This window comes from Solenopsis invicta, chromosome 2, assembly GCF_016802725.1.
Source record: "Solenopsis invicta isolate M01_SB chromosome 2, UNIL_Sinv_3.0, whole genome shotgun sequence".
Classification (NCBI taxonomy): Eukaryota; Metazoa; Arthropoda; class Insecta; order Hymenoptera; family Formicidae; genus Solenopsis; species Solenopsis invicta.
In genome coordinates, this window is record NC_052665.1 from 18,355,259 (window position 1) to 18,369,313 (window position 14,055).

The 14,055-nt window shown below is 30.7% G+C and overlaps 1 protein-coding gene across 2 annotated transcripts; it reads right to left on the reverse strand.

Annotated features, from left to right (window-relative positions):
• Positions 1-5,086: 5,086 nt before the first annotated feature.
• Positions 5,087-13,988, reverse strand: LOC105193584 (probable chitinase 2). Of its 2 annotated transcripts, none has more exons than XM_039457998.1 (9): positions 12,644-13,988; positions 12,392-12,505; positions 10,096-10,296; positions 9,614-9,773; positions 9,231-9,327; positions 7,268-7,474; positions 6,593-6,790; positions 6,258-6,386; positions 5,087-5,775 (listed from the first exon to the last, which is right to left on the reverse strand). In XM_039457998.1, exons 2-9 carry the CDS (start codon positions 12,453-12,455, stop codon positions 5,497-5,499), a joined length of 1,335 nt encoding a protein of 444 aa, XP_039313932.1. In that variant the 5' UTR covers positions 12,456-12,505; positions 12,644-13,988; the 3' UTR covers positions 5,087-5,496. The 2 variants fall into 2 exon arrangements, with proteins under 2 accessions (XP_039313932.1, XP_011156409.1); XM_011158107.3 differs by having other exon boundaries at positions 12,589-13,988.
• Between the last annotated feature and the right edge of the window lie 67 nt (positions 13,989-14,055).

Consider the following 14,055-nt stretch of genomic DNA (forward strand, 5'->3'; position numbering starts at 1 on the left):
AAAAAGTTTAGCGTTTTCCTTTGGATGAACTAACAGCGTATTTTCGCTTAGGCGATTTTTGCTCTCTTGAAAAGCTTCTTCCGCTTCTTGAGTCCATTCCACCGGGCGTTTGTCGTGTTTCTTAGCTCCTATGAGGTATTTATTTAAGGGTGCTAATATAGCTGCCGCATCTTTGATGAATCTGTGGTAAAAATTAATCATTCCGAGGTATCTTCTGAGTTCACTGATGTTTTTCGGTTTTTCGAACTCTATTATTGCTTTGACTCTGTCGGCAGTTGGGTGTATACCATCTTTATTTATTGTATATCCGAGGTATTCTACCTCTCGTTCCGCAAACTTGCTTTTGGCTACGTTGATTGATAGGCCGTAATCCTTTAAACGTTGAAATACCAGCTCGAGATGTTTTCGATGTTCCTCTTCGTCTTTAGATGCCACTAGCAGATCGTCGATTTAGCTGCGGCAAAAGTCAAGCCCCCTAAGTACTGTGTCCAGAAATCTTTGAAAGGTTTGCGCCGCGTTGCGCAATCCAAATGGCATTCTGTTGAATTCATATAAACCAAATGGCGTGGTTACTGCAGTTTTATGGCGGTCTTCCTCGGCCACTGGAATTTGATAATATGCTTTTATTAAATCTATTTTGCTGAAAATTGTGCACCCGTGCAATTGATGCGTGATATCCTGTATATGCGGAAGCGGGTACTTATCTGCAACTGTCGTGCTGTTTAATCTTCGGAAATCTCCGCATGGCCTCCATTCTCCGCTATTTTTCTGGACGAGGACTTTAATGGACTTGCCCATTGCGATGAAGAGGGTTGGCATATCCCTTGCGCCAACATAGTTTCGAATTCTCGTTTTGCAGCCGCGTACTTCGCCGGGGTTAATCTACGTGGCCTCTCTGCAGTTGGTTGTCCTTTAGTGCCAATATAATGTTTCACGTTGTGTGTGGTCTTCTTAAGTGCAGTAGGTCGAGTGATTTCGATGTATTTGCTTAGAAGTTCTTTAATTCTGCAGTCTTCATTAATTGTTGCAATTTTTGTATGCTTCCCCACTGCTAAACGAGCTGTCACCTTTAGCGAGGTTAGTTCGTCAATCAGTCTTCTATTTTTGAGATCTGGCAGAATTCCATGGTGCGCTAAAAAATCTGCGCCTACAATTGGTTGAACAACGTCGGCTACAATAAATTGCCATCTGAACGGGCGTCGCAAGCCTAAATCTAAGACGCGTGTCCGGTTACCATAGATTTTTATAATAGTGTTATTTGCTGCGAATAACTGAAAATCTGTGGGTTGGAGTGCTCCTCTCACTAGTCTTTTTGGGATGACTGACATATCCGCTCCAGTATCTATTAAATATGTAATGCCATCTTTCTTATCTGTTATAGCCAGACGTTTGCTTTTTGTTGATCCGCCGACGGCCGTCTGGATTCGTGGCGGCGATTTTAGTTTTCCAACGATTTTGTTTTGTCGTACGAACATGGGGGGGGGGTGCACTTAAATGCTTTATCTCCGAACTTGTTATGGTAGTAACAATATTCCGATGACTTATTGCTGTCATTGTTACCTCGTTGTTTTGCGCGGCCTCGGCTTGGTGTTCGTCCACGGGATCCGCTACGTTGCCTGTCCCTTAGTGCAAGCTTCTTAACTTGTTGTTTCAATTCTACTATTTCTTTTAGTAGCTTGTCGGAATTATTTTGTCCTCCGCTGACTGCTTGAATTGTTGATGAAGATGGTCTAGCCATTTCTATTATCTTGTCCGCTTGTGCCGCTAATTTTGCTAAATCTTGAACTTCGCTGATCGCCAGTATCGTACGCACATTTTCTGGGAGTTGTTCCATGAATATGGATTTCAAAATATCGTCTGTCACTTGACCTGCTGCCAGATTACGTACTCGCTGGAGAAAGATCGAGGGTTTCTCGTCTCCTATCTCATGTGAACCTAAGAGTTTTCTGATTTTTGTTGCACTAGTCTCGCCTAAGACCGTGCAGATGCGTTCCTTCAGCGTCGAATATTTGTCTTGAGCTGGCGGGTTAGCTATTAGGTCGGCCACTAACGGAAGGACGGACTGGTCTACGTGCAGCACCACATAGCGAAACTTTAATCATCGCCGGTTATACGATGTATCGCGAAAGCAGCTTCCACCTGCGCAAACCACAAGGCTGGATTATCTTTCCAAAACGGGGATAAACGTCTGTGCAGCGCTGATGTTTCCGTCTGGTGGTCCGCCGCCGCCGGTGTTCATTGTTCCTAGATTGAGGTTAGCCGGCTCACCGATGGGAGATAAGTTTGAGGTTTTCGTGTCTTCTTCTTTCTGCCTGGTCGGCGAGTGCTCTATCGGCATTACTTCGGCCTCCTGACTCGCACCGTGTATCTTTATACGGGCGACACGTGCTCGTGTTGTAACGGGGTCACCAATATAGATGTTCTACGTATCTATAAAAGTAGTTCGAGCTTATTACTACGTCTGGAGGATGTTTGAGGAAGAAACGACACAATATATGAACGTTTAACAAGAATAGGAACTCTTTTAATAATCTTAATACTCAGTACAATATAGCACGTGGTAAGTGAACGGTTCAACTCGTAACTCGTAACTCGTAACAGTCTTCTTCTCTCTCTCAGGTGTTCATAAAAGCATTCAATCCGGCTTGTCCAATAGGCGTACGCCACACAGTATCGGCTATTAGAAACCAACCTTTATATATATATATTGACTAACTGACCAATGGTAACGGTTATTATTAAAGAACCTCGAAGAGAGAATTGCCAACTGAGGTCACTGGCCGATTCTGTGATTGGCTGGCGGAAATGTATAAATTTTGCATTGCGACGTCAATGCGTTGACAAGCTTCGTCGCGAGAAACCATCGATGATTCCGCGAGATGCGTGCCGGCGAGTGCATTGACGTCGCAATGCAAAATCTGCACATTTCCGCCAATCACAGAGTCGGTCACGTAACCCCCTTTGGCAATTTTCTCTTCTAGAGGTTCTCTAGTATTAACGAATCGCCCCGGTGCTTGATATTACAAATAGCTCCAACATCAACTGTGCGCATTCTTATGAATGATCGACAAAAATAGACATCACACAGCGAAAAATAAACACGAAATGTTTCAAATACATTCAACTGGACACGATACATTCAAAGTTTTCAAAAAAAACCTTATTATCTTATTTAAATTTTGAAGAAATGCTGACTATCAGAAATTATTTCGACTGTCGCAAAACACATTTTTCACTACTATGATTTCAATATAGCGCCGTTGCTAACAAAACTTTGCAACATCGTTACATTAGGACGTGTTTACAGTATTTAAAATAAATTTTTAATATGTACCCATAAAAAGATATTTCCAAGTATCAAATTACCCCGTCTAACAATTTGCCCCGGTCTCCCCTATATAGTTTTTTTTTGTTTCAGAGAAAGAGAAACGTAAAAGTAGATCTGAAACTTGGTGTCATGAATCCGCTACTGTTTTTTTTTTGATAATTATGTATGGTTGACATTTTAAAAAAAGACGCGTGAGTGCTTACAAATATATTTTTTACTCGTAATGTAGTTCTAAAACTTTTATTCATCGATTTTTTTTTTTATTAACGCGAATCCGTATATATAAAGAACCCAGTCGGCACACAAATTCAAAAAGAATTAAAAAAGAATTCAGATTTATATCATCAATTTAGTGTTCATTTTAAAATGCAGAATTCTTTTTTTGAAAAGAGTTCTTTTTGCATTTGAAAATGAATTTTGAATGATGACATAAGTCTGAATTCTTTTTGAATTCTCTGTGCCGACTGGAAATGTATAAAATAATCATAAAGTATTGTACTTATGTCCATTTACTAACGTAGATTAGTCTGGGTTTAACTTATTTTCTTCTAATTCTTAGAATTAGAAAGAAAATAAAAAGAATGTTAAATCCCAAAATCAAAATTAATCTAAATTAGTGTAAATAGATGTTAATAGGGAATAATTGACTTCTTATATTTATTTCCACTAACATAGAATAATTTTGATCTTTTAATTTTAAGAGAAACAAGTGTAACTTATAATGCTTTTAACTCTTTTAATTTATAGAAGTAAAAAAAGATAAAGAACAAGTTAAACTGAGATAAAAATTATTAATCTATATTGATAGAAATTAATATTAATCTTAATATAGTATCTCTATTATCTTTTTGATAATTATATGTTGTATTCACACTAATCTAATTTTTTTTTTTTTTTTGTTAACGTGACAATTTTTTAGTTACACAAACATATTTATTAAATTTTCTTTTAATCCGCATATAATACACAATACATATAATTCACATATAATCCACATATATAAAAAATAAAAAAAAATCTATTATGGGAATTAGATTATGGGAATTATAGTCATCTTGTTATTGATTAACCCGTTGTGGTTACACCTCCAAAAAATAACGTAATGGTTACACTGGGTCCAGTTGACCCGACGCAAAAAAACAGTTGCCATTTGCGTTCCTTTTGATGAATCGACTCAAATCCTTCACGAAAATGAAGTTTAAGACTTCTTCTTCGTAAGCAAATCGTTTATGTATCCTTTATTAAATTTTTTTATTATTGAAACGACACGAGAAAAAAAAATTTGGAAAAATGCCATTTTGTACTAAAAAATTCCTGAAAATTCTAATTTTTGAGTAAAATCAAAGTTATTACCGGGGTTCTACTCCAGAAGTAGTATACTTTTAAGGAAAAAATAGTATTATATCGAGCTTTTCAAAAAGTATATTTATTTTGAAGATTGAAGTTGGTAATTGTAATGAAAATCACGAAATGACATAAATCAATGTTGAAGGAGTAAAATAATGTGAAGAAATTTTTTTTTGTGTCAAAAACTATATAATAAAATATATATATATATATATATATATATATATATATATATATATAAAATTATATATGGCCTTGGGTCATCTAGACCCAGTGTAATCACAACGGGTTAAACATAATAGTTTTGTAATGTTTTCGTATGTATAACATTTACAGATTTGAGAAATTTTATTTCATAATTAAAATATACATATTAATAAATGTAACTTAAAAATTAAATTTTTTTATGCATGTATTCTTATTCTTTTCTATTTATTTTAATCATTTATGTATATGTATATATTTTTATATATTATGTGCTACAAAAATATTTTCACAAAAGCATTCATGTACCGTTAGTTTTAGATCTTGCATTTATCAATTTTTTCTGTTTAGTAACAAGACAATATTTTACCAACTACACAAACATTTTTTTTATTTGCACGTAATATATAAATTTTATTGTATATCGTAAATTAATATTACATTTTTAATTTAAATGTTGAAGGAAGGAACCATCTGCGAACGAGCGAGCGTTAAGCACATTTTAACGCTTTTTGTTAATTATTAATTGTCAATATATTATTACTAGTATTATATATGTGTATATATATATATTTATCATTACACCAATGATCTGTAGAATTAATTATAGAGATTAGTTATAGAGAGAAAAATAGAGAAAGGTAAATCGTCGCAATTGATAGCGCAAACACAATATTCGAGAGCAATTGTATGGATGACGAGTCTGGCAGTTGGTTTTCCTCGGGTGGTATCGTGTTATTTGCCAAAGCTGCATTAATGGATTTCATTAAGGGATAATGACCTCCATCGAATAAAGTCATGTCACTGTGCAGTGATGTGCATTTGCCTCGAAAATCGTCCGTGTCAATGCTCCATACCATAACACCCGCCAATTTCTGTCTCTTTGCATATTCCACCTAAAAAAATTCATTAGCATCAGAATTGGTTAACATTATTGATAGTGTTTTCAGATTCCCAAGTTTGCATATAAAAAAAAAACGAAAAGCATAAAGTTTAATTAAGTTAATATATGTTACTTTGATTTAATTTCTCTTTCATAATAAAGCGAGATAACATTAAAAAATAATTAATGTCTATTTTTTATGTATTTTTTACAGATAGCCGATTACTGCAGAAAAACTATTCTGTTTGTCTGTCTGAATTTTTTTAACATTTGAAACTTATAACGCTGGTTCTATATAGACGTAACTTATTAATTAACATTAATTATCATAATTATTAATTAGTATAATTACACGTGTATCTAAATATATAAATAATAATTATAATTAATTATAAATTGTATATGAGATTCTTATATTAAATTCTGGGAACATGTCGGGAAGAAAATTAGATATCGATAAAATATTATTTTTTACGGAAAATACAGAAGAAATACCTTAGCAATCATGGCTTTGATATCATCGTAAACTACAACATGGTCCCTTTTAATCGCATAAGCTGTGCTGCTCTCATTATCCCATCCAGTTGTCCAATCTTGCGGATATAACACCAAAGCCTCACAAATCTGTATAAAAATGTACAGTTCACTCATAAATAATTTATTTGTATACTTTATATCATATATTTTACGCGTCAATAAAGTATTAATACCTATTTTAAATATGATTATTAGCATAAAAGAATAACAAAACAGTTATTAATGAAATTACAGAATTTGTGGAAAGATATAAACTGTATAGATATAATATAAATATGTGAGCAAACAGCTACCTCATTGAATCCCATAAAGCCTTCTTGGGATGTGTAAGGACCTTTAAATCCAATATCCAAACTGGTTAGACCAATTGGGTTTATTTTATTTATTTTTGGTTCAGTTGTAAGAACGAAAGTTCTTCCGTACATCGCCAGTCCTAAGACTAGTTTCTCGGCTGGAGCTCCTTGTTGCAACAAATACTTTATGGTGTGTTCCTAAATATTGAAAATACATTATTACCATACCGTCAGTTATGCCACTAAATGCTTTAGACTTTAGATCATCTAATATTTGCACAGATATGAAATAATAATGTAATAAACAGAAAATTTTTGTCAAAAGAAAAAAATGGGCGAGTTACTCTAGAATCTGTTGAAGAATATTTTAATGAATGTAATCATTATTTAAAGTTGTAATATAAAAATTAATAAATTATTAAGTTTATTTATTATTAACTTTATTAATAATAAATTATTAACAAAGTTACAATTTAAAGTGTAAATGAGCCGTAATATCATCATTTTCTCAAATTTTTTTATGTCTCTTAAAATTTTTGTTTCTTGAATACTTTTTTAAAAAAATTGATTACGTTGTAATGGACATTTAGTCCGTTTTATTCATTTGAGTGGTGATGTCTTAATTTATATATGTACGTATATATATAAATGTTTCTAGGCAAATATATTTCTTACCACATCTAATTGATCCTTGCTTCGCAATGGTGAATTTGGAAGAACTTGTTTGTTCCATGCTCCATGATAATCATACGCCATTATATGAATATAATCGAGATATTTGGAAATTTCAGGAATATCGTACGCTATATTGATAGTGGAACTGACGGCACTTATAGCTGCGGTTAGCGAAAAGTGATAATTTCTAAAGGCATCCTTTAGCTCCTATTGTAAGGTATAAATAAAAAATTTATTTCTCTATATAGAAAAAACAATAAAATATTTCTTAATGAAAGAAATAGGATCACTGCACCAGTCGCTGAACAATCACCAATAAATGACTATTTCAGAAATATATTAAAATAATAAAACTTTAGAATAATAAATTGTAAATTAATTGATATTTTTTAAATCTAATTTTTATTCAGATTTGATTAAAACATCATTTTTTATTTAAATATGTAATAATATTAAGTAAAACTATAAAATATGTACCTTACTTCAAAAATGTATTTATAATTTAGTATAAGCAAATTTACTATAAGCAAAGTCGAATGTACGTACTACAAGAAAACATTTTTATATTTAATATTTATTAAATCAATATCAAAGAACTTAAAATCGATTGTTTTAGGATCGCGTAATACTAAAATTTTATTTATTGTCTATGTACTATTGTATTTTATTTGTTTTTATTTATATTTTCTGTAGATCAAATATTGGTGCATTCCTTTCTTGTTTGTACCAATAAACGCTATATCAATCATTAACTAGCAAATCGAACGCGAAACGGTTGTACCAGTAAACGATCAGTTATGTTCAAGTGATATCTGCCAAACAGATTATCAAATGATATCATCAAATTAATTTGATATCATCAAATTAAAGATTATTTTGTATATTTATGTACATAGAAGTAAATATTAGCTTTTTTAATTGTTATTATATATTAGTATACTTTAAAAATTTAATTATTATGATTATAAAGCTATTAAGTACATAGTTAAAACAAAAGATTTATTATAAATATAAACAAAGTGATAGTGAGGTTAACTTCCTTTTGTCATTATTTTTCTTTTTAGATTCTTGAATACGATGTCATATAATCAGGCAAAAAATAAAAAAAAAATTGAAATTTACTTATTCACAAGAAGCATTGCAAGATGCTATTAACAGTGTACGTATTGATGGAATAAGCATAAATAAACATCGCAGCTATATAAGATACCAAAAAATACCTTTTTTAACAAGTTACACGATAAAGTATCTATTGAAAGAAAAATGGGGCCTTCGCCTATTCTTTACCCAAAAGAAGAAGAACGAATTAAAATGTGGATTATTCACAAAACAAAGTTAGGATTCCCAATACATACAAGTGATGTACAGGATGCAGTTCAATGCGTTTTAGAAAAAAGTAAACGAGAAAATCCATTTATCAATTAATTTTTGAAAATTTAAAAATTTTTTTGTGCTGAAAATCAATTTCTAAAAATAATTAATTGATTTATTAGAAAGGTTAAATGACATAACTTAGTTTAATATCAAAGAATATTGTTCCTGTAATATTTTTTGTGCAATCTGTTATGTGCAATTTTTTACATGCAATATTAAATAAAAAAAGTTTTAATTAACTACATATGTACTTTCATTTCATTAAAAAGAAATATTCCTTTTATTTTGAAAAGAAAATTTGTACATTGGTCATTCACTAGTACGCATCGGTCATTAATTGATGCTTATTGGTCGTTTACTGGTGTTTTTTACGTTTTTTCATTTTTTAAATCAAAACTATTATTCCCTTCTTATTTTTTAAAGATAATATATGATATTTTTAAAGAACAAATAAGCAGCTTTTAGTATTCAATGGTTGGATATCTTTTTCTCTTTTATGTGCGTACTATAATTTACAAAATGTACGGTAAATTTCTTATTTGTTCATTGACTGGTGTAATGACCCTATAATAAAATATAATATTTCTACCTTCACGAGGCTAACAAAATTCTGTTTATCGTATGAAGCACCACCACGACTTCCAGGAAATTCCCAATCAAGGTCCAGCCCATCGAATCCGTAAGTTCTATTGAGACAAAATTTAATTTAAAAAAAAATCAAAAATATCATAAATTCAACAGCACAATACAGCTAAGAATGTAAAATTAGAACAAAATTGATTAAAATAAAGTTTCAATTATCAGTAGACATTGTCGAGTTAAATCATATTAGTGATATAATGGATCGTCGCCATCGCGCATATAACAAATTTTCTGAGTAAACAAGATTCTATTTCCAGAATTGATTTTCTATAATGGAAAAATAACGTATAGAGAAGAATGATTAAGATAAATATATCAGAATAAACGTACTTGAGGAACTCGACAGCGCTGGCGATGAAAATCTTTCTACGATCCGGTGACGAAGCCATCATCGAATAATTTGCGCTGCCTTCATTCCATCCGCCAATACCAAGTGATACTTTCAAGCCTTGTTTGCGGAGCATTGTCATCTTTCTGTAGTTGCCTATTCCTGTATTCATCCAAGTATTTCCAAATAATATTTATGAAACTTCAATGTAAGTTTAATATGACTCAAATTATTAAAATAATGTTAATAAGATCAATATTAATAATTAATTGACTTTTTTAGACAATTTAATTTGTTATTTATTTTTTTTTATTTGTTTTTTATTTCTTTATATTAGTAACACATTATATGTTATAACTTATTTTGTTTCTTTTGTATTAATAATTTTTAATAACATTCCTTAATTAATTAATTTTTTCAATAATTTATAATTATTGTAAAATTTGATGTAAAAATTGGATTTTACAGTAAGTTTGCAATTTACCATCTTTTTCCATATCTGGCCAAGGATCGAGACTTCTGATCGTCCAGCTTGAAGCATTTAAACCAGCAAATGCGTAAATTAAATGAGTGCAGAGTTCCGGACGAAGATTTTCTAAGGAGAATGCCCCATTTCCTTGTCTGTAAGTTGCCCAGGATGCAACGTAGCAAACGACAACTTTGTCATGTTTTGGTCTTATGAATCCTGTAATAGCATACATTGAATCCGTAATAAGAGCAGGTATATTTTATATGTATACATTTATTAAACGTAAATATGGTATAAAACAGGTATAACCGTTCATGTTTTATACCACACTTTATTTACATTAAATAATTAAATTAAACAGAACAGTATTAAAAATAATATTGCTTTAAAATTTTTTTAAGAAATTAAAAAATGTTAATTATTTTGCAAGATAGATGTATTCATTTAAGATAGAATCCATACAGCACAGAAAATTGCAGCACCATTGCAGCAATGTTGCAATGTTGCAGATTGCAATACAATATTATAAAAACATTGCAGAAACCTAAATTAACAATATGTTTGCAATATCTCATTATATGCCAGTAATATTCCAGAAACATTGCAATATCATAATTTTTTAATAAAGTAATGAAAATAAAGAGAGTAGAATATTCGCGTATAATAATATATTAGTTTAACTCATCCATAATTATTCATCCGCATTTAGCAAACTAAGATCGGGCATTACTAAATTTTCCGCTGAATCTCTACATTCCCTAACAGTACAACCATATATCAATTGTAAGTTGACTCATCCAAGTCAGGCTTTTAGAGTTGACTGCAAATCGATTGTGCATAGACGTCTACAGACATCTTTCAAGTGTTGACTCTAGAAAAAGGCATGCGGTCCCGTGATGCTGTGTGCATCATAGTATTGTTAAGAAACATAAATATTCATAGACGAAATAAGTCCATATATGAAGAAACCTCGATCTACATTCTAATGAACAAACAATATTTTTTAATTGTTTTTTTAATAAAAATTTCTTTATATTTAACTTAATTATTGTATTATATTGATATATATTTTCTAATTGCATTCTTATTTAAACAAATAACAGAAAAATTATTCCAGATGCTATTCTGCATTTGCGAAATTAATAAAAAAAACTATAATTTTATTTTTTTTTTTATATATATAAATACTGTGGTTTAATTATACATATTTCATTTCTTCGATAAATTAATCTGATCTACCAGTTATATACACATATCAGCATAAAGTGTTCACAAGTCATCATGAGAAATCAGTTCGCAGCGATTACAGAGGTCAAGCAACGTTCACCGCAACTTGGATGGGCGATCGCTTGAAAATTTCCGAAAAAAAATTCCCAAGATTTTTTTGCGAAAAATGTTTTTTAAAATGTTACAAAAATATTGCTTTATTCATTAAAATTATGTGGTGTAATAATATTTATATGAATATTTTGGAAAAATTTATAACATTGCAATGTTGCTGGAATGTTTCAATGCAATATTTCAAAAAGCGGACATCTTAATGTTGCTGCAATCTTTCAGCAATGTTGCAGCAATGTTTTGCAATTAATATGCAATATTATAATGTTTCAATGAAATCATTCTACAATGTTCCTGCAATCTCTCTGTGCTGTATGGGACGTACTAATGTACGTAATAATTATATAGCTAAGTACAAAATTGCAATTTAAATAAATTTATATATATATATATATATATATGTATGTATGTATTATACAAATACGGCAATCAACGCGTTATAAAGCAAGTATTAAAGCAAGTATTTCAAAGATCTAATTATATAGCTAAGTACAAAATTGCAATTTAAATAAATTTATATATATATATATATATATATATATATATATATATATATGTATGTATGTATTATACAAATACGGCAATCAACGCGTTATAATGTATTAAAGCAAGTATTTCAAAGATCTATTTTGAAAAATATCTTACTTAACCGTTGTAGATGTCAATTTAATATAAATGTTAATTTATATATTATATTAAAACATTTTTGTAGAAAAGATTTATGAAATTAAATCACTACTTTATTATTGAGAGTTTTTTTTATTTATTATTAAAAATCTATTTACAAATCTGGGAAAGCGTGGCATATCCAAGCGCACATTCAAGCAATTAAAGAAATTCTCAATAAAAAAATGCGATATCAAATTGATCAAAGAATTTGCAAATAAAACAATGCTGTTTGCTATTTTTGAGACACTCTGTATATATATTCGCGAGCCTTATGAAAATGTCGCGTCAAATTATGCAAACTTACCATGAGCATCGTAAGTCCCAAGAAGTAAAATAGTAAGTAGAAATGCCACGTAGCTAAAGGACATCGTAGCGCAGTAAATTTTTACGATGCGTTATATGTAATGTATCGAACAAGCTGCACAATGGTATTTCTAATTAAAAAATATATATACAATATCGTGTAATATCGATAAATGCAATTTAATACAAAAACTATACGTATTGATTTTTATTTCAGATTTAGTATTTCCTTCGAATATGTTTTATAATTCACCGTGTTATTTGACACGTTACTTGACGGTCCGCAATAATCTACAGAAAACTACACTGTAAAGAATAACATCAGCTATACGATCATTCTGTTTTTTATATCACTTGAGATAACAGTAGATAGCGAATGTTTCACACCGCGTGCGTGTCCTTTTTGTTATTTATTTTAGATAATAAAGCACCAAATTTTATCCATTAATCGTTATCACCGGCGTTATAAATGGCATTTCTTAATCATCCCAATATCACCAATTACACTAGTATAGTACCGATTCGTTTGGCTGTAGGCTGTAGACTGTTGGGACTCAGATACGCGCGCGTCAGCCAGGCCCAAATCACTTTCACTCGTAACTGTTCATTCTCGAGTGAGAGACGAGGAGAACGATCGCGAGAAGGAGATGCATTTAGAACCTGTTGTACATTATTGCCGGAAATTTGCTTTGTTCTTTGTACAGATTCTCTTTTGACTTTTTGACATAAATAATATAACATTATTTGCGCGTTATATTCTATGCGAGCTGCTCTACGTACACGCTTTATAAATAGAACAACATTACCTAAAAAAGGAAGTAGAAGAAGAAGGCGGAGAAAAAGGTGAAGGAGGAGACAGAGGAAGAAGGAGAGAAAGACGAGGTGAAGAAGAAATAGAAGAAAGAAGTAGATTAAGATAAAGAGCAAACGGGGGAATAAAAGAAAGCAAGCAAACGCTGAGGAGAAAATATAGGGAAAGGAGAGGAAAAATTAAAAGATCAGAAATATATATATAGACAAAGAAAGAGAGAGGAAGAGACAATAAATCTGAAAATGTCACAGCGCAATAGCGTTCATGACAGTGCTGAGACATATCCTCCCACTGCGTCGAGATATCTCGTGCAGTGAGAAATAATAGTGGAAATGGCAGTAAAACGTTTTTTTCTTATTAATAGCAGAAATCTTATACGATTTTAATGGTTCGAACAAAAGCTCTATTTCTTCATTAAATAATACAATCAATTCTAAAAAGATACTTTTCTAAAGAAGCAAAAAAATTATTTTCTAAAATTACATGAATTTTCTCTTTCTTCCACTAAATAGTAGATTCTAAAAAGACTTTTAAAATGGCAAGAAATAATTTTTTAAAATGGGTGCTGTTAATTATTGATAGTAGGAATATTTAATTGATCTAATAAAATCTATCTTTGATTAAATAATACATTTTTTTTAATTATCTTTTGTAAAAATAATTAGCAAGAAATTATTTTCCAATGTTGCTCTGTGTGTAAAGATGATAGTATAGTTAAATCCATTTTTATATACAAATTAATTTTTAATTTATATACAATAAATGAGTAACTCTGTTTATTCAAAATCTTATTCAATAAATATAATAACGATGTTGTAACTAAACACAAAATTATAACTTTTACTCGTTTGTCT

Coding starts and splice junctions, on each gene's coding strand:
- LOC105193584 (XM_039457998.1), bottom strand. CDS start 12,455: ATGTCCTTTAGCTACGTGGCATTTCTACTTACTATTTTACTTCTTGGG. Junction 9,328..9,613: donor AGCGCTGTCGAGTTCCTCAA/GTACGTTTATTC, acceptor TTGTCTCAATAG/AACTTACGGATTCGATGGGC. Junction 6,387..6,592: donor GCTTTATGGGATTCAATGAG/GTAGCTGTTTGC, acceptor ATTTTTATACAG/ATTTGTGAGGCTTTGGTGTT.